The 19,828-nt window shown below is 42.4% G+C and overlaps 1 protein-coding gene across 1 annotated transcript in view; it reads right to left on the reverse strand.

Moving 5' to 3' along the window:
- Window positions 1–19,828, reverse strand: part of lrba (LPS responsive beige-like anchor protein) — a 626,133-nt gene that overhangs the window by 432,430 nt on the left and 173,875 nt on the right. Inside the window, exon 33 of the mRNA XM_052010590.1 lies at window positions 10,501–10,562. Within this exon, the coding sequence (XP_051866550.1) occupies window positions 10,501–10,562 (62 nt within the window). The remainder of the gene's footprint in view (window positions 1–10,500; window positions 10,563–19,828) is intronic.

Here is a 19,828-nt window from a genome sequence, read left to right on the forward strand (position 1 = left end):
GCGCAGACATCATGGGCCAAAGGGCCTGTTCCTGTGCAGTGTTCTAAGTATTCCAGCCCCTTGAAACAAGAGCCGAGACTGCATTAGCCTTTTAACTTTTCTTTGTACATGCTTTAATGATTTCAGAACTTGGACTCCCTAAATCTCTCAAGTCCTCCAGAGTTACCAGCTTCGCAGAGTTCAGTAAAACTCTGACACATCTTTGTGCACAAAATGGATGATTTCAATTCCTCACACTGAACTCCATACGCTACATTTCTGCCTATTCACTTAATCTATCATGATTCACTTGGAAATATCTGTTCTCTCTGCACAACCAAACTTGTTACATCAACAAACATAAGTTACATCTGAACTAAAAATCATCAAGGGAACTTTATATTTACTGCAGTTGTATTGCAAATGATGCATTATGTGCTGCAAGATTCTTTTCTTGAGATGATCTCACAACCAAAATAAAAAGCTGAACTGATGTTAGTTTGGCTAGAGTTATACACTTATCTCTTGTTTTAATATCAAAGAAAAACAATGAAAGTAGAAGAACATTTATATCTGTTCAGACTTCAAACCTTATAAGGCCAATAAAACCACAATTCTGCCACAGCACACTAGGTATCATATCTAGTCAAGTCAGTCTCATGAAAAGACAGCTCTTTGACGTGGTAACATTAAACACCCAAATAGTTCAAACTGCCCATTGTCTTAACACACGCTAATATTAGAGCTGAAAATAGCGAGATGGGCACACATCCTGTGCAAGTAAGGAAAACAAAATACCATTCTCAATCAACCTGGTGAATATAAATGCCTCTACCAAGCTGAACATATGTAGCATATCTTTTTAATTTTACTTTTAGAAAATATCTTAAACCTTTCACTGTATGGCAGATCAACTGTCATTTAAGACACCTAGTTTGTCTTGAATCTAGCACTTTAAAGCTACTTTTCTTTTAAAGTGTGCTGCATCCGCTTCTGATAAATGAGAAAAGAATAGATGACCTGGCAGAAGGCTCAGACAATAACATGTGATTTACAGGACATGAATTCAGCTACTATAAGATTTATCTGACAGGCCTCTCTGATAGTGGACTGTTCAGTATCCGATGGAATGATTTCTAGTCTGGGAAATCAACTACTGAGTAGCCATACACATTATTTATTTATTAGATGTTTTGGGTTGAAACCATTTTTAAATGATGCACTTCAAAAAGTGCAGCAATAAATACAGCTTTAAAACTGGAACTGAGGTAATGTTATTGGAATATGTGTCAGACTGAATTAGTATGGGGCCAAAAGGACATTGATAAAATGGCCTTGAATGGCATGACAATGGATTAAAAGAAACAAAAGTTACCCCAATAAGCTCAGGATACTTGAAAGTAAAACACTGACGTTGAAAATACAGCAAGGATAATAGCATACAAAAGATCCATACAAATGTTGCACGCATGAATGTACATCTTCTTTACATTTTATACAATTTTATGTTCATATACCTTTTTTCAGTCAGATCATCCCTAATTTTGCTTATTATACTATTAAGCCGAGTAAGAGTATTCCCAACGCTTTTGCGCAACACCAGACAGTGGGTCTGTTAACCACAAAACAAATTATTGCCTTTCTATTGAACATGCAAGTCCATGTCTCCTTTCAAAAATGAAGCCATCTGATTTTGTTGTGTGTTTATTTTAGATTACTTGAACCAAATGAAAATTAAATAAAACTAATGGACAATAAACAGGTTTATATATTTATGTCACTCTGAAGGGTTTACATCCTACTAAAGATATGTAGAAAACCAGACCATTAAGCTTGGCAAGTTGGAAATCTGCATTTTTGAAAGCATTTGTTGCATGCAACAATTATTCATTCATAATTGTACATTCTGTGAAATGATCTGGATTTGGTGAAATGCATTGCAAAATAAATCAAAATAACGTTTTCACAGCATTAAGGTATGTGAATATTAGTAAGCAAGCCACTAAAAAATAGTCATGAAAATTTGTTTCAATTTAAAAGTCACAAGAAACCCTCTCCAGTAAAAAAAACTGAAGTCACACTCGTCAACAATGAAAGTAACAATTATTCCATTTTGTTCTGCATCATAACAATAGGAAGCCCATTTGCAGCTATTAAGCAGAGAAGACTAATCTTTGTGATTAAAATGATTTTGTGACCTCAGCTTTCTGATCTTTGACACTCATCCCACTGTCTACCCTACAGAATTAATTAAGATTTTAAAATGAAAATACCACATCCCACCCCATCTCGCCTCTAAAATTAATCAACCACAGTCTATCCGATATCTATACCTTCAAAGCGTCTCACTGAATTCTTAACCCAGATCTCATGTTTTCATGTCAACAAGATCTGGCCTTGTAATTATGAAATTAATTGCATTTGCAACCTCGGTTTTATGTAATATATGATCCAAACTTTAAGAAAAAAATGGAGGATCAAATTCTCAGGTTCAAACAAAAGGTCATATTTTGTAGTCAGTTCACCTGAACATTCCACGATAAAATGATTTCAATCCAACCAAATCCCACCATCCTACAACCAATGTAATGAACCCCAGAGATCAATCTCCCCGACCTCCATGAGATTAGAGTGACATTAAAACACATCTATGACATATATGATAAATAGGAGCATCAGGCTTCATAACCTATTAATGTAACCCATGAAAGCTGCAGCATTTGCAGTTCAGTAAAACAAGGTACATATGCAAAAAAATAATTCCAGGAATGACTTTGCAGATGCACAGGCAAAACTTGATTTGCCAAGACTGTGTAGAGAGATGGAGGACGAGGCGGACTTGGAAGAGGGTACATCAGGAAGGGTGGTGTGGTGACAGTGACAGCTAGAGCAAAAGGTGGGGAGGGGGGGGGGTGGGAGACAGAGAGAGAAAGGCGGGTGGAGAGAGAGAGAGAGAGAGAGAGAGAGAGAGAGAGAGAGAGAGAGAGAGAGAGAGAGAAAGGCGGGTGGAGAGAGAGAGAGAGAGAGAGAAAGGCGGGTGGAGAGAGAGAGAGAGAGAGAGAAAGGCGGGTGGAGAGAGAGAGAGAGAGAGAGAAAGGCGGGTGGAGAGAGAGAGAGAGAGAGAAAGGCGGGTGGAGAGAGAGAGAGAGAGAGAAAGGCGGGTGGAGAGAGAGAGAGAGAGAGAAAGGCGGGTGGAGAGAGAGAGAGAGAGAGAAAGGCGGGTGGAGAGAGAGAGAGAGAGAGAGAAAGGCGGGTGGAGAGAGAGAGAGAGAGAGAGAAAGGCGGGTGGAGAGAGAGAGAGAGAGAGAAAGGCGGGTGGAGGGAGAGAGAGAGAGAGAGAAAGGCGGGTGGAGGGAGAGAGAGAGAGAGAGAAAGGCGGGTGGAGGGAGAGAGAGAGAGAGAGAAAGGCGGGTGGAGGGAGAGAGAGAGAGAGAGAGAAAGGCGGGTGGAGGGAGAGAGAGAGAGAGAGAGAAAGGCGGGTGGAGGGAGAGAGAGAGAGAGAAAGGCGGGTGGAGAGAGAGAGAGAGAAAGGCGGGTGGAGAGAGAGAGAGAGAGAAAGGCGGGTGGAGAGAGAGAGAGAAAGGCGGGGGGAGAGAGAGAGAGAGAGAAAGGCGGGTGTGCGAGAGAGAGAGAGGAGAGAGAGAAAGGCGGGTCGGTAGAGAGAGAGGAGAGAGAGAAAGGCGGGGGGTGGATGAGAAGAGGAGAGAGAGGAAAGGCGGGGTGGAGAGAGAGAGAGAGAGGAAAGGCTGGGGTGGAGAAGCGAGAGAGGAGAGAAAGGCGGGTGGAGAGATGAGAGAGAGAGAAAGGCGGGTGAGAGAGAGAGAGAGAGAGAGAACGGCGGGTGGGGACGACGAGAGAGAGAGGAGAAAGGCGGGTGGAGGAGAGAGAGAGAGAGAGAGAAAGGGCGGGTGGAGAGAGAGAAAGGCGGGTGAGAGAGAGAGAGAAAGGCGGGTGGAGAGAGAGAGAAAGGCGGGTGGAGAGAGAGAGAGAGAGAAAGGCGGGTGGAGAGAGAGAGAGAGAGAGAAAGGCGGGTGGAGAGAGAGAGAGAGAGAAAGGCGGGTGGAGAGAGAGAGAGAGAGAGAAAGGCGGGTGGAGAGAGAGAGAGAGAAAGGCGGGTGGAGAGAGAGAGAGAGAAAGGCGGGTGGGAGAGAGAGAGAGAAAGGCGGGTGGAGAGAGAGAGAGAGAGAAAGGCGGGTGGAGAGAGAGAGAGAGAAAGGCGGGTGGAGAGAGAGAGAGAGAGAGAGAAAGGCGGGTGGAGAGAGAGAGAGAGAGAGAAAGGCGGGTGGAGAGAGAGAGAGAGAGAGAAAGGAGAGAGAGAGAGAGAGAGAGAGAGAGAGAGAGAGAGAGAGAGAAAGGCGGGTGGAGAGAGAGAGAGAGAGAAAGGCGGGTGGAGAGAGAGAGAGAGAAAGGCGGGTGGAGAGAGAGAGAGAGAGAGAAAGGCGGGTGGAGAGAGAGAGAGAGAGAAAGGCGGGGTGAGAGAGAGAGAGAGAGAAAGGCGGGTGGAGAGAGAGAGAGAGAAAGGCGGGTGGAGAGAGAGAGAGAGAAAGGCGGGTGGAGAGAGAGAGAGAGAGAGAAAGGCGGGTGGAGAGAGAGAGAGAGAGAAAGGCGGGTGGAGAGAGAGAGAGAGAGAAAGGCGGGTGGAGAGAGAGAGAGAAAGCGGGTGGAGAGAGAGAGAGAGAAAGGCGGGTGGAGAGAGAGAGAGAGAGAAAGGCGGGTGGAGAGAGAGAGAGAGAGAGAAAGGCGGGTGGAGAGAGAGAGAGAGAGAGAAAGGCGGGTGGAGAGAGAGAGAGAGAGAGAAAGGCGGGTGGAGAGAGAGAGAGAGAAAGGCGGGTGGAGAGAGAGAGAGAGAGAGAAAGGCGGGTGGAGAGAGAGAGAGAGAAAGGCGGGTGGAGAGAGAGAGAGAGAGAGAAAGGCGGGTGGAGAGAGAGAGAGAGAAAGGCGGGTGGAGAGAGAGAGAGAGAAAGGCGGGTGGAGAGAGAGAGAGAGAGAAAGGCGGGTGGAGAGAGAGAGAGAGAGAGAAAGGCGGGTGGAGAGAGAGAGAGAGAGAAAGGCGGGTGGAGAGAGAGAGAGAGAGAAAGGCGGGTGGAGAGAGAGAGAGAGAGAAAGGCGGGTGGAGAGAGAGAGAGAGAGAAAAAGGCGGGTGGAGAGAGAGAGAAAGGCGGGTGGAGAGAGAGAGAGAGAGAGAAAGGCGGGTGGAGAGAGAGAGAGAGAGAGAAAAAGGCGGGTGGAGAGAGAGAGAGAGAGAGAGAAAGGCGGGTGGAGAGAGAGAGAGAGAGAAAGGCGGGTGGAGAGAGAGAGAGAGAGAAAGGCGGGTGGAGAGAGAGAGAGAGAAAAAGGCGGGTGGAGAGAGAGAGAGAGAGAGAAAAAGGCGGGTGGAGAGAGAAAGGCGGGTGGAGAGAGAGAGAGAGAGAGAAAGGCGGGTGGAGAGAGAGAGAGAGAGAGAAAAAGGCGGGTGGAGAGAGAGAGAGAGAAAAAAGGCGGGTGGAGAGAGAGAGAGAGAAAGGCGGGTGGAGAGAGAGAGAGAGAAAGGCGGGTGGAGAGAGAGAGAGAGAGAAAGGCGGGTGGAGAGAGAGAGAGAGAAAGGCGGGTGGAGAGAGAGAGAGAGAAAGGCGGGTGGAGAGAGAGAGAGAGAAAGGCGGGTGGAGAGAGAGAGAGAGAGAAAGGCGGGTGGAGAGAGAGAGAGAGAGAAAGGCGGGTGGAGAGAGAGAGAGAGAGAAAGGCGGGTGGAGAGAGAGAGAGAGAAAGGCGGGTGGAGAGAGAGAGAGAGAAAGGCGGGTGGAGAGAGAGAGAGAGAGAAAGGCGGGTGGAGAGAGAGAGAGAGAGAAAGGCGGGTGGAGAGAGAGAGAGAGAAAGGCGGGTGGAGAGAGAGAGAGAGAGAAAGGCGGGTGGAGAGAGAGAGAGAGAAAGGCGGGTGGAGAGAGAGAGAGAGAGAAAGGCGGGTGGAGAGAGAGAGAGAGAGAAAGGCGGGTGGAGAGAGAGAGAGAGAGAAAGGCGGGTGGAGAGAGAGAGAGAGAAAGGCGGGTGGAGAGAGAGAGAGAGAGAAAGGCGGGTGGAGAGAGAGAGAGAGAGAAAGGCGGGTGGAGAGAGAGAGAGAGAGAAAGGCGGGTGGAGAGAGAGAGAGAGAGAAAGGCGGGTGGAGAGAGAGAGAGAGAGAAAGGCGGGTGGAGAGAGAGAGAGAGAGAAAGGCGGGTGGAGAGAGAGAGAGAGAAAGGCGGGTGGAGAGAGAGAGAGAGAAAGGCGGGTGGAGAGAGAGAGAGAGAGAAGGCGGGTGGAGAGAGAGAGAGAGAGAGAAAGGCGGGTGGAGAGAGAGAGAGAGAGAAAGGCGGGTGGAGAGAGAGAGAGAGAGAAAGGCGGGTGGAGAGAGAGAGAGAGAGAGAAAGGCGGGTGGAGAGAGAGAGAGAGAGAAAGGCGGGTGGAGAGAGAGAGAGACAGGCGGGTGGAGAGAGAGAGAGAGAGAGAAAGGCGGGTGGAGAGAGAGAGAGAGACGGGGGCGGGGGGAGAGAGAGAGAGAGAGAAAGGCGGGTGGAGAGAGAGAGAGAGAAAGGCGGGTGGAGAGAGAGAGAGAGAAAGCGGGTGGAGAGAGAGAGAGAGAGAAAGGCGGGTGGAGAGAGAGAGAGAGAAAGGCGGGTGGAGAGAGAGAGAGAGAGAAAGGCGGGTGGAGAGAGAGAGAGAGAAAGGCGGGTGGAGAGAGAGAGAGAGAGAAAGGCGGGTGGAGAGAGAGAGAGAGAAAGGCGGGTGGAGAGAGAGAGAGAGAGAAAGGCGGGTGGAGAGAGAGAGAGAGAGAAAGGCGGGTGGAGAGAGAGAGAGAGAGAAAGGCGGGTGGAGAGAGAGAGAGAGAGAAAGGCGGGTGGAGAGAGAGAGAGAGAGAAAGGCGGGTGGAGAGAGAGAGAGAGAGAAAGGCGGGTGGAGAGAGAGAGAGAGAGAAAGGCGGGTGGAGAGAGAGAGAGAGAGAAAGGCGGGTGGAGAGAGAGAGAGAGAAAGGCGGGTGGAGAGAGAGAGAGAGAGAAAGGCGGGTGGAGAGAGAGAGAGAGAAAGGCGGGTGGAGAGAGAGAGAGAGAGAAAGGCGGGTGGAGAGAGAGAGAGAGAGAAAGGCGGGTGGAGAGAGAGAGAGAGAAAGGCGGGTGAGAGAGAGAGAGAGAAAGGCGGGTGGAGAGAGAGAGAGAAAGGCGGGTGGAGAGAGAGAGAGAGAAAGGCGGGTGGAGAGAGAGAGAGAGAAAGGCGGGTGGAGAGAGAGAGAGAGAAAGGCGGGTGGAGAGAGAGAGAGAGAAAGGCGGGTGGAGAGAGAGAGAGAGAAAGGCGGGTGGAGAGAGAGAGAGAGAAAGGCGGGTGGAGAGAGAGAGAGAGAAAGGCGGGTGGAGAGAGAGAGAGAGAAAGGCGGGTGGAGAGAGAGAGAGAGAAAGGCGGGTGGAGAGAGAGAGAGAGAAAGGCGGGTGGAGAGAGAGAGAGAGAAAGGCGGGTGGAGAGAGAGAGAGAGAAAGGCGGGTGGAGAGAGAGAGAGAGAAAGGCGGGTGGAGAGAGAGAGAGAGAGAAAGGCGGGTGGAGAGAGAGAGAGAGAGAAAGGCGGGTGGAGAGAGAGAGAGAGAGAGAAAGGCGGGTGGAGAGAGAGAGAGAGAGAAAGGCGGGTGGAGAGAGAGAGAGAAAGGCGGGTGGAGAGAGAGAGAGAAAGGCGGGTGGAGAGAGAGAGAGAAAGGCGGGTGGAGAGAGAGAGAGAAAGGCGGGTGGAGAGAGAGAGAGAAAGGCGGGTGGAGAGAGAGAGAGAAAGGCGGGTGGAGAGAGAGAGAGAGAAAGGCGGGTGGAGAGAGAGAGAGAGAAAGGCGGGTGGAGAGAGAGAGAGAGAAAGGCGGGTGGAGAGAGAGAGAGAGAAAGGCGGGTGGAGAGAGAGAGAGAGAAAGGCGGGTGGAGAGAGAGAGAGAGAGAAAGGCGGGTGGAGAGAGAGAGAGAGAGAAAGGCGGGTGGAGAGAGAGAGAAAGGCGGGTGGAGAGAGAGAGAAAGGCGGGTGGAGAGAGAGAGAGAGAAAGGCGGGTGGAGAGAGAGAGAGAGAGAAAGGCGGGTGGAGAGAGAGAGAGAGAGAAAGGCGGGTGGAGAGAGAGAGAGAAAGGCGGGTGGAGAGAGAGAGAGAAAGGCGGGTGGAGAGAGAGAGAGAAAGGCGGGTGGAGAGAGAGAGAGAAAGGCGGGTGGAGAGAGAGAGAGAGAGAGAGAGAGAGAGAGAGAGAGAGAAAGGCGGGTGGAGAGAAGACAGAAAGGCGGGAGGAGAGAAGACAGACAGGTGACAAATGCAAGGGGTAAGTGATAAGGCAAATACAGCATTGAAACAATGTCGTCTAACCAAAATTCTCCACACTTACAGCACTAATATCATAGCTGTGCTTCTGCCTGTGTATAACAAACAAACATTCCCAGCTCTGCAAATAATTTCATTCAAAAAATGAACATAGCTGCTTCTGTACTAGCTTAAGTGAAAATGAACTGAAATCAGTTTAAATTTCCCTTCAGATTCAACCTTCAATAAAATATTTTAATACAATCATTTTATCAATTACATATGACATTGTTCTCAACTTCCTTTTATACTACTAGTAATTTATCATGCACACGCTCTATACAGTGGTTGAAATATAGTCACAAATGCATTGCTCTTAGTTGTTTATTCTGAGATGTATTAGGTGTGATATTCTCAAGTAAATGTGCTTATTGCACCATATTGACAACATGTAGCATTGACTTTTCACACCTTCTATGATTCTTTCATTTATATTCATGACCTATCCGTCAGCACAGCCTAAATAAATTTGGCAACATACTCACTAAAATGAATAAATCGATGCAAAGGAACATTAATGATGCATTATCCTTATTTGTCAGCCAAGTAAACCTTTAGGTTGTAAATGAAGGTCAAAAGCTTTGAAAAGGGTCAGAACCCATGACCTCTGAAGCCTCATTCTCACTAGTTACAGCTTTTGCTTTATTCATGGTCTCAAAGTAATGTGTTGAAAACTTCCGAACACATAAATTAATTTCCAAGTTGGAACAAAAAGAAAAGATCCAAATAAAGATCCCCACTGGCTTACCTACAGAGTCTATATATTTTCTCAAATTATTACAATGGTAAAGCAAAATTAATGACTCAAAAGAAAAATAAGTGCTTCTTCCTTATCCCTCACACAGTGAATGATTAATATTGCATGGGATTTTTTTAAACTCCCAAAACAATCAAAATTAATTTTGCTGTGCATTTTCTCGAGTGCTTCTCAAGTTCACCAAGCTGGCTAGAAAAATGGTTTGCTATGTTATTATAAATCAGTGATGCAAAACATAAATGGCTCCCAAGTTGCATGCAACCTGCAGGATATATTCCGTCTGACCCGTCTCAGATGAGCAGCAAGCCACTACACAAGAACCCTTGTCCGTGCAAGAATGCCTCCATGTCCAAATTGGTTGCTGGATACAGTAGGGGATGAGGGTTCCTCCAATCCCTCTCTGCATTTTCCCCAAAAGAAAAGGCTATACCTTGACTTTACAAATAAATAAAATGGATACTTATTAAACAAATATATTCTCTTTTGACACCAGTATCTCAAACCAGTCCTATACTATCAATTTAAATTTTCCTTAATGCTAAAATAATTGATACAAGAGTTTCAATATGGCTTTTAAAACAACCCAAGTTCAATGTAGGGAGTATGAAGTGTAGGGAGTATCGTGGAAACAACTGATTCTGGTTTTAAATATTTCAGCACAGTGATTAAAACGGGAACTCCTGTGTATTAGAAAATGTATGCCCCATCCTAAGAAATGTATTGACAGCCGATTAAGCCACCCCACCCCAACCAAAATAACTGTTCATCAAAACGGTCAAAAGACTTTGAATGGCTCTTATATTAATAAACTTGGAAACTCCAATAAAAGAAAATCAAATGTAATCATGCTAATATGTTTAAAAATAATACAATAGAATTAATACATTTTAATATATCCAAATTAATTCAATTAGCGTTAAACTGCAAATTACCTGGTTTATACATTTCCTTTGAAGCTTTTCCACTCCATTGAGCTAAATGAAGTCACTGAACCTGCACCAGATATCCCAGAGCAACTGCAGCAAGTCAGCACTCCACCACAGGACCATGAAGACTCCATCAGGTACATTCAGAATGACAGTGATAAGAGCCTCACATGAATAGGAATTTCCATGATCACAAGTGGCTCTCAGAACTGATTCCAATTTGGCCCACCCGCAAGTAATGTCATGCCCCATTGTTATGAAATGTTCTAATTCGGCACACTGCACAGACAATACTAGTCAGCCAGCAAGATACCTAGATGGTAGCTGGGCAACAAATACAATTTGGAGAAGGGGGAATGATTCAATTAGCTGGGTAAAAACTAATGCTGTCGACTTGAAATGTATATTGTTTATTTTTCAGTTTCTGCTCATTCATTAATTCATAGCTCAGTGAGATAATCTACCATAATATGGAACAAAAATTCGACAGTATTTGTTTGTGATTTGCAAGGACTTACCTGAGAACATAGCAACATGACCAACTCCACAACAGAACTGCTGGATTTCATACAAACCAAGCCTGAAAGGAACAAAATATACCTAATTAAAATGCAGTTTTAGAAATAAGAAAGGAAAATTTGTATACTACAGTTGCAAGAATTATTTGGAGGAAGAATGGGTCTGACTGCATTGCTTTAAAAAGAGCCTGCGCTAATTGGGCAGAATGACCTCCTTCTGTGCTGCAACAAATCTTTGAATCCTGGTCTTCACCCTAATTAAAATATTTCAGAACATATCAATCAGCACCATAAAACTGCAGAACAGTACCAGTTTCATCATAAAGTTTACTGATATTCAAATATTAATTCTTTTATGTGCTGACTATTTTCGGTACTTAAGAACACATCTGAACATAAAATTCAGATGCATTGCACTTCCAAGAGAATTATCCCATGTCAGCAATGGTGCCTCCATGGAAAGACCAAGGATTCAAACATCATTCCAGATATCTCAGCACATAATCTAGGTTGAAATTTCAGTATAATATTGTGAGCTTTGCAGTGATTCAGAATAAAGGCTAAGATACCGGCTGCACTTCTCCTCCTCCCTCTTGCCCACACTGCCCCTTCATAAGGTCACCCAGGTAAATGTGAAAGATTGTACAGTCTATTCAAAGTAGTAAGCTGGACTGTTCTCAACATTAAAACAGACTTTACCTGCCTTTTATTTTGTTGTCATTTCTGTCATTTTGTAATGTGCAAATTGGTTGTTTAACTCCAGCAGCTCATAAAAGCACTCTTGGGGAGTCTAAACATCATACTACATAAATTGTAAAATTCAAACAAAGACCTTAGAGAAACAATACTATTAAGTAAAACTATGTAATATTTAAGAACGTATTCTAATTACACAACATTAACTTTACTAGTTGACAGATGTTGCGTACAGTTGATAGTATGTTCTCATTGTGAGCAGATCAATAGAGCATTAGTACAATTCACAAATGATAGAAGAGTGAATTTTTTGAAAAGTAAGCTAGAATTTCAAATCTGCAATGGTTTTAATTTTGAACCAAATCATTTATTTCAGAGATGCTAATAGCCATGAATATTAGTATTTTCCACTATTTAAGTTTTACATTTTTAATGGATAGTAAAATTGAGAAGATCACCAATGTAAAGGTCAAACTATTTTTTTGGTGCTATTTTTGTTTGCTCAACTGAAGAAAGAGAAGTTAACAATTAGGACAAACTATTCAAAAGTGCACATACAAATGCATACTGCAAGCAGCTATATATCAGTTCCTGACACTGCACCATACAGTTGTCTGATACAAGGAGTCTATTTTTTTCTGCTTACTATAACCATCCCAGTGACAAGGATTCTTCAGGTGACTGATCACTATTCCCTATACCACTACAATAAATGATTATGAATGATGCAGAACTGTTAACAGTGTTTAATAAAGTGCCCTGTTGCAGTTCCCCTTTTTCTGATATTAGGTCATTATGAAATGTTGTGATAAGTTTACATGATTACTGTGCTGAATGCAAGAGCCATTAGGCTTCTTGACTATAATGTAAATCTTTTATTTTCCTTGAATATTCTGGAAAGCTGTACTGTGCAACACTTCACAGCTAAAAAGCCATTTGTATACAGATTAAAAATTTCAACTCAATTTAATACACATTGAAAAGGGAATTATCCAAAGATCAAGCAGCCACTAAGGCAGCCAGTAAAACTAATGTTCTGTCTGCACATGTTAGATTAGAATATTTATATCATTTTCCAAAGAGAGGTTGGTGACATACTTAGAAAAATGAAATAAAAATGTAATTTTAATAACAAGAAATGCCTTGCCAAGACTTAATAAAGGTAAAATAAGGAATTAGAGAATCGGTGTATTCAAGTTAAATAATTGATTGAATTTTCTTATAATTAGAGTAGGCCAACTCAACCACAGAGGGTTTCAACACATTGCTCGCTTTTTCTATTTTGGGTAAATTGAGTACTGCCATCAACGATCACCCATTTTTAGTGGTTATCTATGCTCCTTTCCCCTTTATCCACAATTGTTCAGTTTCGATTTCAAAGTGCTACAACAAACTGTATTTTGGTGTCTTAATACTGCTCCAAATGTGTACAGCATATGTCATATTGATCCACAATATCTACATTTTGCTACCCATACCACGCAGGTTATTATATATGCAGAAAGGGGAAATGGCTCTATGACCTTTGCTTTCTCTGTTACTCTCTCCCTTCAGCCCTCCAGCTATCAATCAAGTTTCCATTTTGTTTTCTGGCAGCAGACATCCCAAACACTCTTATTAGTACTTTGACCCTTGACCCCCCCTCTGTAAACCTAGCAGAACCAAAAGCTGTTTTAAAAAAGGCACTAGCTACTTTATGGGTTTCATGGGATTACACAGGGCTTTTATGAATATTAAAATGACAAGTCTTAACTTCATTTTGTTTCCTATTCACTTCCTTTTGCAAGTGATCAAACGAGGTTAACATGTTTGAAAGCATCATAAGGAAGTCTGCCCTCTATCAATAAATTAGCTAATTACATAATAATGTAGTTGTCAAAGTAAAATGAATCCTCCGTTGTTTTCTTGAGATGTAACACTGCGAGAAACAGTGAATAGATATGCAGATTGAAACTAAATAGGCAAGACTTGAAACCTACTACCAATTTGATAAATATCCAATTTACCTTCAGACAAACAAATATGAGTAGTAAATAAAATTTAGCCAGGATGTGGTTTATGTGGCACGAAAGGAATATGTACAGCACTCAAAATAGCTGTTCTTTTAACACAAAAGGCAAATGTGCAAAAGAAAAAAGGCAAAAGCACTGGGAAATTAAATACTTTACAAGTTAGTAACAACATTCTGCATAAGCTATCCCATACAGAGTACTGCTATCATGCCACAACGTTTTCCACCACTGTGCCAACCCAAGAGCACGCTCTCTGAGCAACTTATCCTTTCCCTAAACTGGGGCACATTGCAGCACATCTAAAACTAGTTAAAAACATTTAACTCAGCATGTGTTAAAATCGAGAACTCAAGTTCCTTCCTTAAATCATCCAAGCAATGCTCAACTCCAAAGCTGATTATTCCAAAGCATTCCCAGCCAACTGCACATATCGCATTCTCCATAAATTTGAGGTCACCAAAACTCTGTACACATCTCCCAATTCAGAAGAAATATCATTTACTCATCAACTAAGACTCAATTCAGTTTTAAAATTTTCAACTTTCGTCCTTACTCTTACCCCTCCTCATCTCCATTACGTGTTAGCATCCTCCTTTAATTTTTATCAATGGAGCATTCCCAATTTTATTTATAAACTATTGGGAGCTGTGCCTTCAGCTGCCAGGGCCTTCAACTCTGGAATTCCCTCTTTCCTCACTTAAAACATTGAAAAGCTTTTGGTTATTCCTTAATACCTCTATTTATGGGTTTGCATTAAATTTTGTATGATTATGTTCCAGAGAAGCATCAGGGGACATTTTATAATGCAGGGGCTTCCTAGACTATGGATGACCTAACTTACAGGAATCTGACTTTACGCATATTCTCCCATACAATTTTGAAGCAATTTTCTAGACCGGAAGAAGACTCTAGACATCATATATTACATCAGTTTAATTATGGGCAGTGTTAGGGTGAACATTCAATGGCAAAATTATATTTCATCAGAATTATATATGGGTAGCTATAGAAAACAAACATTTCTGACTTATGGATACATCTGTTTACAGACAGCTCTCAGAAACAAAACCCTTACGTAACCCAGGGACTGACTGTATTAAGGTAGCTACATAAATACAAGTTGCTGCAATTCAGCATAAGCCAATTGTGGATTGCACAGTACATTTATCTACTACACTTCTAGCCATACTCTCTACCCGTCTAATGTATTTAAGTGCAGCTTTAGAAGAACAGTCACTGTTGCATTGTTTTTTCTTCTCATTTTTATGCTACAGATCTATACCCACTGTGGACACCCTTTTTTATATATAGAATACAGATGCTCATTCCATAAATGTAGTTAGATTCAAACCAATTTCTTCAAGAAAGCAGTTTTAGTCACACAGGAACCACTCATGAGTAACCAGAGGTTGTCAATGCCTATGGGATCATACATAGATATTAGAGAAGATAAAGGTTAACTTGATAATTTTGGAATGGTATTTTGCAAGAGTTTCAAGAGGATAAATTGTGAAATATTGTTCACTATATTTGTGTTATTAAAAATACTGAGGAGCTGGGAATTGAGGAAAGGACAATAACATTCTAAGAATCTTGATTTTTTTTCCAAAAAAATAAGGGATATTATGCGAGACAGTTAAGTAGAATATGAAGTGGACAGTTCCATTTGAAGACCTAACAACAGACACCTTGGGTCAATAGTCATTCCTGCTAGAAGTTCCAGGAAAACATATCAAGAGTCCACATCTTCATAATAATATCATTAGAATTAGGGGCTAAGTGAAGAGAAGAAACAGAGATTAGGTGATCACAGTGTTGAACAACTCTGTTCAGTCCCCAAGCAATACTCTGCATTTCAGACAAAAGCCATCAAGCATGTTGGCGGAATATAGTATTAATGGTAGGACTCTTGGCAGTGTGGAGGATCAGAGGGATCTTGGGGTCCAAGTCCATAGGACGCTCAAAGCGGCTGCGCAGGTTGACTCTGTGGTTAAGAAGGCATGTGGTGTATTGTCCTTCATCAATCGGGGAATTGAATTTAGGAGCCGTGAGGTATTGTTGCAGCTATATAGGTCCCTGGTCAGACCCCACTTGAAGTATTGTGCTCAGTTCTGGTCGCCTCACTACAGGAAAGATGTGGAAGCCATAGAGAGGGTGCAGAGGAGATTTACAAGGATGCTGCCTGGAATGCGGAGCGTGCCTTATGAAAGCAGGTTGAGGGAATTCGGCCTTTTCTCCTTGGAGAGACGGAGGATGGGGGGGGGGGGGGGGGGGACCTGATTGAGGTGTACAAGGTGATGAGAGGTATTGATAGGGTAGGTTTAAGGTGCTGGGGAGTAGATATAGAGCAGATGTCAGAGGTAAGTTTTTTACTCAGAATGGTGAGTGCGTGGAATGGGCTGCCGGAAACGGTGGTGGAGGCCGATATGATAGGGTCTTTCAAGAGACTGTTAGATAGGTGTATGGAGCTGAGTAAAATAGAGGGCTATGGGTAAGCCTAGTAATTTCTAGGGTAGGGACATGTTCAGCACAGCTTTGTGGGCCGAAGGGCCTGAATTGTGCTGTAATTGTTCTATGTTCTAAAACATGCAACATCTCTCTCCACAGATGCTGGCTGCCCTACCTAACTTCCCTGAGCATTCACAACATTTTGCTTTTATACGATGGTTTAATTCACTCTACTTCCAGGAAAGGCCAGCTTTAAAAAAATATTTGCCCTTATAACAAGATTCCCGTTCATATTTTTCTTAAATTATGTTTACTTTCCATTCTAACGAAGGATCATTGAGCTGAAACATTAAATTAATTCATTCTTTTCCTGCTACAGATGCTGACTAAGCTACTAAATACTTCCAGCATTGTTTTGTTACTCCAAACTGCCAGTCACTTCCCAACTTAATTCTTCATCCAATTCCCATTTGCTACATTGTTCTTTAAAGCTCAAGGAATAACACCTCATTTTGGCCTTTTACAGCCTTCTAAACTTAACAGTGAGTTCACAATTTCATAGAATGATGCTTCTATTCTCAGCTTCTCCTTCTCAAAACCTGTATTTTTGTTTCTTCACTGTCCCATTCCCAGTATGTTCTGCCTTGTTTAGCCATTTAATCCACTTGATCCCATTTCATTTTGTTCCTCTCCTCCCCAGTCCTCCCCTTACTCTATTGCTTAAAATCTGTTAAGTGTCCAAATTCTTTAAATTCTGATGAAAGGTTGTCAATCCGAAATATTGGCCCAGATCTTGCTACTCTTCATCTGTTGAAAACTGAAGTACTAGAACTCTGTGCATTGGCCATCCACATCTCACTGATAGGTTTAAATGCTACAAATCTGTTAACTTGCTCTGCTACTGTACTCTTTATGGAGGGCAATGGTGGAGTTGAGTCTTGATCAGGAAAAGCCACCTCCCCAAACCCAAGCAAGGTTATTCATTTCTTTGGGGAATGGAAGATAAAAAAAAACTTAGGCGGTAACAAGTCGCTTTTCATTAACTATTGCTCTTTAATGTTTTAATTATTTGCATTTTGTATGATTTTAATTGGTTTTATTTTTAATATTTAATTTTAGAGACAGCCAAGCCACACCCTCAGCTCTACCATCTGTGTCACGAACCAGCAACAAAAGAAACACACTGAGCATGATTTAGTGTTAAAAACTATTTTATTAATCACTACTTATGGTAATACGTAAAATAAAAGTAAAAAAAAATGTTAGTATGTTAGAATTCAAAAATGTTAAACCTCGAACGTTAACCCCAAACTAAACTCGTCGTGTGTGTGTGTGACAAAGTCCAAAACTCCCAGTTCCTGAATGGTTCTTAAAGTTCAGTTCCGCAAGCCATAAGGTGAAACATGAGCAAGGGCTTCTTCAACAACCACCGTTGTCTGAAGATAAGATGTAGATGTAGAAAAACATAGAGAGAGTACATACGAAATCCAAATGTTCCACGATGGAACCCAAACGACACTTCAGTGTTTACTCGGTAGTGACTTCCTCACCCCGAAAAGCATCCGAACCGTGGTCGTCCACACACAAATACCTGTTTCCTTCTACAGGTCAGCAACAAAGTGAACTCCACCGGATTACTTCCAACTTCTATACATGGATTTCAGTGGCAAACACAGTTATTGTTTCTCATCCATCGATAGAGAAAACAAGCAGGCTGGTGTCTCTCTCCCTTCTCTCTCTCTCTTTCTTCTTCTTCTTACTTCTTCAACCACGTCATTACGTCCTTTATCTTCTATTGACGTAAGCACGCCCCACACACACATACACACACACTCTCTATCTTAAAGGGACTTTCACTGAGTCCATAACACCTCCCACCTAAAAAAAAAATTTCCCAAGAAAATTTTAACCGCGCATAGAGTTAGTAATGTTAATAATTATCATGCTACACAACTACAGACTATCAGATTAGTACAGATACATGTTTCCCATTTAACATCGGGAAAGACAATCAGCAATCACATTATCTTTGCCTTTAATGTGAGTTATCATGAGATCAAACTCTTGCAAAATTAAACTCCAGTTTAACAGCCTTCTGTTTTTGTTTTTGACTCGGCTCAGAAACACCAATGGGTTATGATCTGTATACACAGTCAATGGTTTCTGAGCGGTGCAAACATATACACTGAAATGTTGCAAGGCTAAAACAAGCGACAGTAATTCTTTCTCTATGGTGGAATAATTCTTTTGATGCTCATTAAATTTCTTTGAAAAGTAAGCTACAGGATGGTCAATATCATCAAGGTCACCCTTCTGCAACAACACAGCTCCTGCAGCTTCATCACTGGCATCTACTGCTAATGAAAATGGCTTTTCAAAGTCAGGTGTTCTGAGCACAGGATCGTAGCATAAAATGGCTTTCAGCTTCTCAAATGCTTCTTGACAAGAATCTGTCCAAACAAACTTTACTCCCTTCTTCAGAAGATTAGTTAGGGGAAGAGCAATATCAGCAAAATTTTTACAAAATTTTCGATAATATCCAACCATTCCCAAAAATCTTCTAACAGTCCTCGTACCTGTGGGAATAGGGAACTCAGATATTGCTTGAACTTTTGCCTGAACAGGAGCTTGCTTGCCTTGACCTACAACATAACCAAGATACGTTACAGTGGCATGGCCAAATTCACTTTTAGCCAAGTTAACTGTAAGGTTAGCCTTGGAAAGTCTTTCAAACAACATTTCTAACGCAGAGATGTGATCTTCCCAAGTATCATTTCCAGTCACTAAGTCGTCAATGTAGGCATCTGTATGTTTTAACCCATGAATCACTGAATTAATCATTCTTTGAAATGTTGCCGGAGCATTTTTCATTCCAAATGGCAAAACATTGTATTCATACAATCCAGAAGGGGTTACAAAGGCTGAAATCTCCCTTTCTCTATCTGTTAATGGAACACACCAGTACCCTTTTAATAGGTCAATCTTTGTAAGAAATTTTGCCTTTCCCACTCTGTCTATGCAATCATCCACTCTAGGAATAGGGTAAGCATCTGACTTTGTTACAGCATTCACTTTCCTGTAATCTGTGCAAAATCTAACAGTTCCATCAGGTTTAGGTACAATAACACAGGGCGAACTCCAATTTGAAGTAGAATGTCTAATAATATCATTTTCCAACATGTACTTTATTTCCTGATCAACAAGTTTACTTTTTTCCACATTCATTCGATATGGGTGTTGTTTGATTGGTTTTGCATCCCCAACATCAACATCATGGGTAATTATCGATGTTCTGTTTGGAACATCTGGGAACAGATTTTTAAATTTTAAAATTAATTCTCTCATCTGTTGTTTTTGTGAAACTTGTAAATGGTCCAACTTCGTTTCAAGGTTCTCCAGGATATTTTGGTTTTTTAGTTTCGATGGAACAATATTTGGTCTAAATTGGCCTTCCTCAACATCAACATCAGGCATTCTAGAAACAACCTTTACACCATCCACCAAGGCCACAACTGAATCCCTCTCATAATAAGGTTTTAGCATGTTTACATGACAGAGTTGTGTTTTCTTGCGTCTATCTGGTGTTTTGATTATATATGCTAGATCAGTCACTCGAGATTCAATAACATAGGGTCCAGAAAAACGAGCTTGCAAGGGATTATTTTGGCTAGGGAAAAATACCAACACCTTTTGCCCCACTGCGAATGTCCTAGGCCGAGCACGTCTATCAAAATATGTCTTCATTCTTATCTGGCTTGTTTTCAGATTCTCTCTCGCTAGCTGGCAGACTCTCTCCAACCGAGTTTTAAATTTTTGGACATAGTCCAACAGACTCAAGTGAACTTCCTCATTAACCCATTGCTCTCTCAACAACTCCAAAGGTCCTCTCACCCTATGTCCAAACACAAGCTCAAAAGGACTAAATCCGATTGACTCCTGGATCGATTCTCTAACGGCAAACAAAAGTAAATGGATACCTTCGTCCCAATCCTTGGTGTTTTCAAAGCAATAAGTCTTCAGCATATTTTTGAGAGTAGAATGAAATCTCTCCAGAGCTCCTTGAGATTCTGGGTGATATGCAGGTGATACAATCTGCTTTGCTCCCAGCTCATAGACTATTTGTTGAAAAATTTTTGACATAAAATTACTACCTTGATCAGATTGGATTTCTT

This window comes from Pristis pectinata, chromosome 2 (genome assembly GCF_009764475.1).
Source record: "Pristis pectinata isolate sPriPec2 chromosome 2, sPriPec2.1.pri, whole genome shotgun sequence".
Lineage (NCBI taxonomy): Eukaryota > Metazoa > Chordata > Chondrichthyes > Rhinopristiformes > Pristidae > Pristis > Pristis pectinata.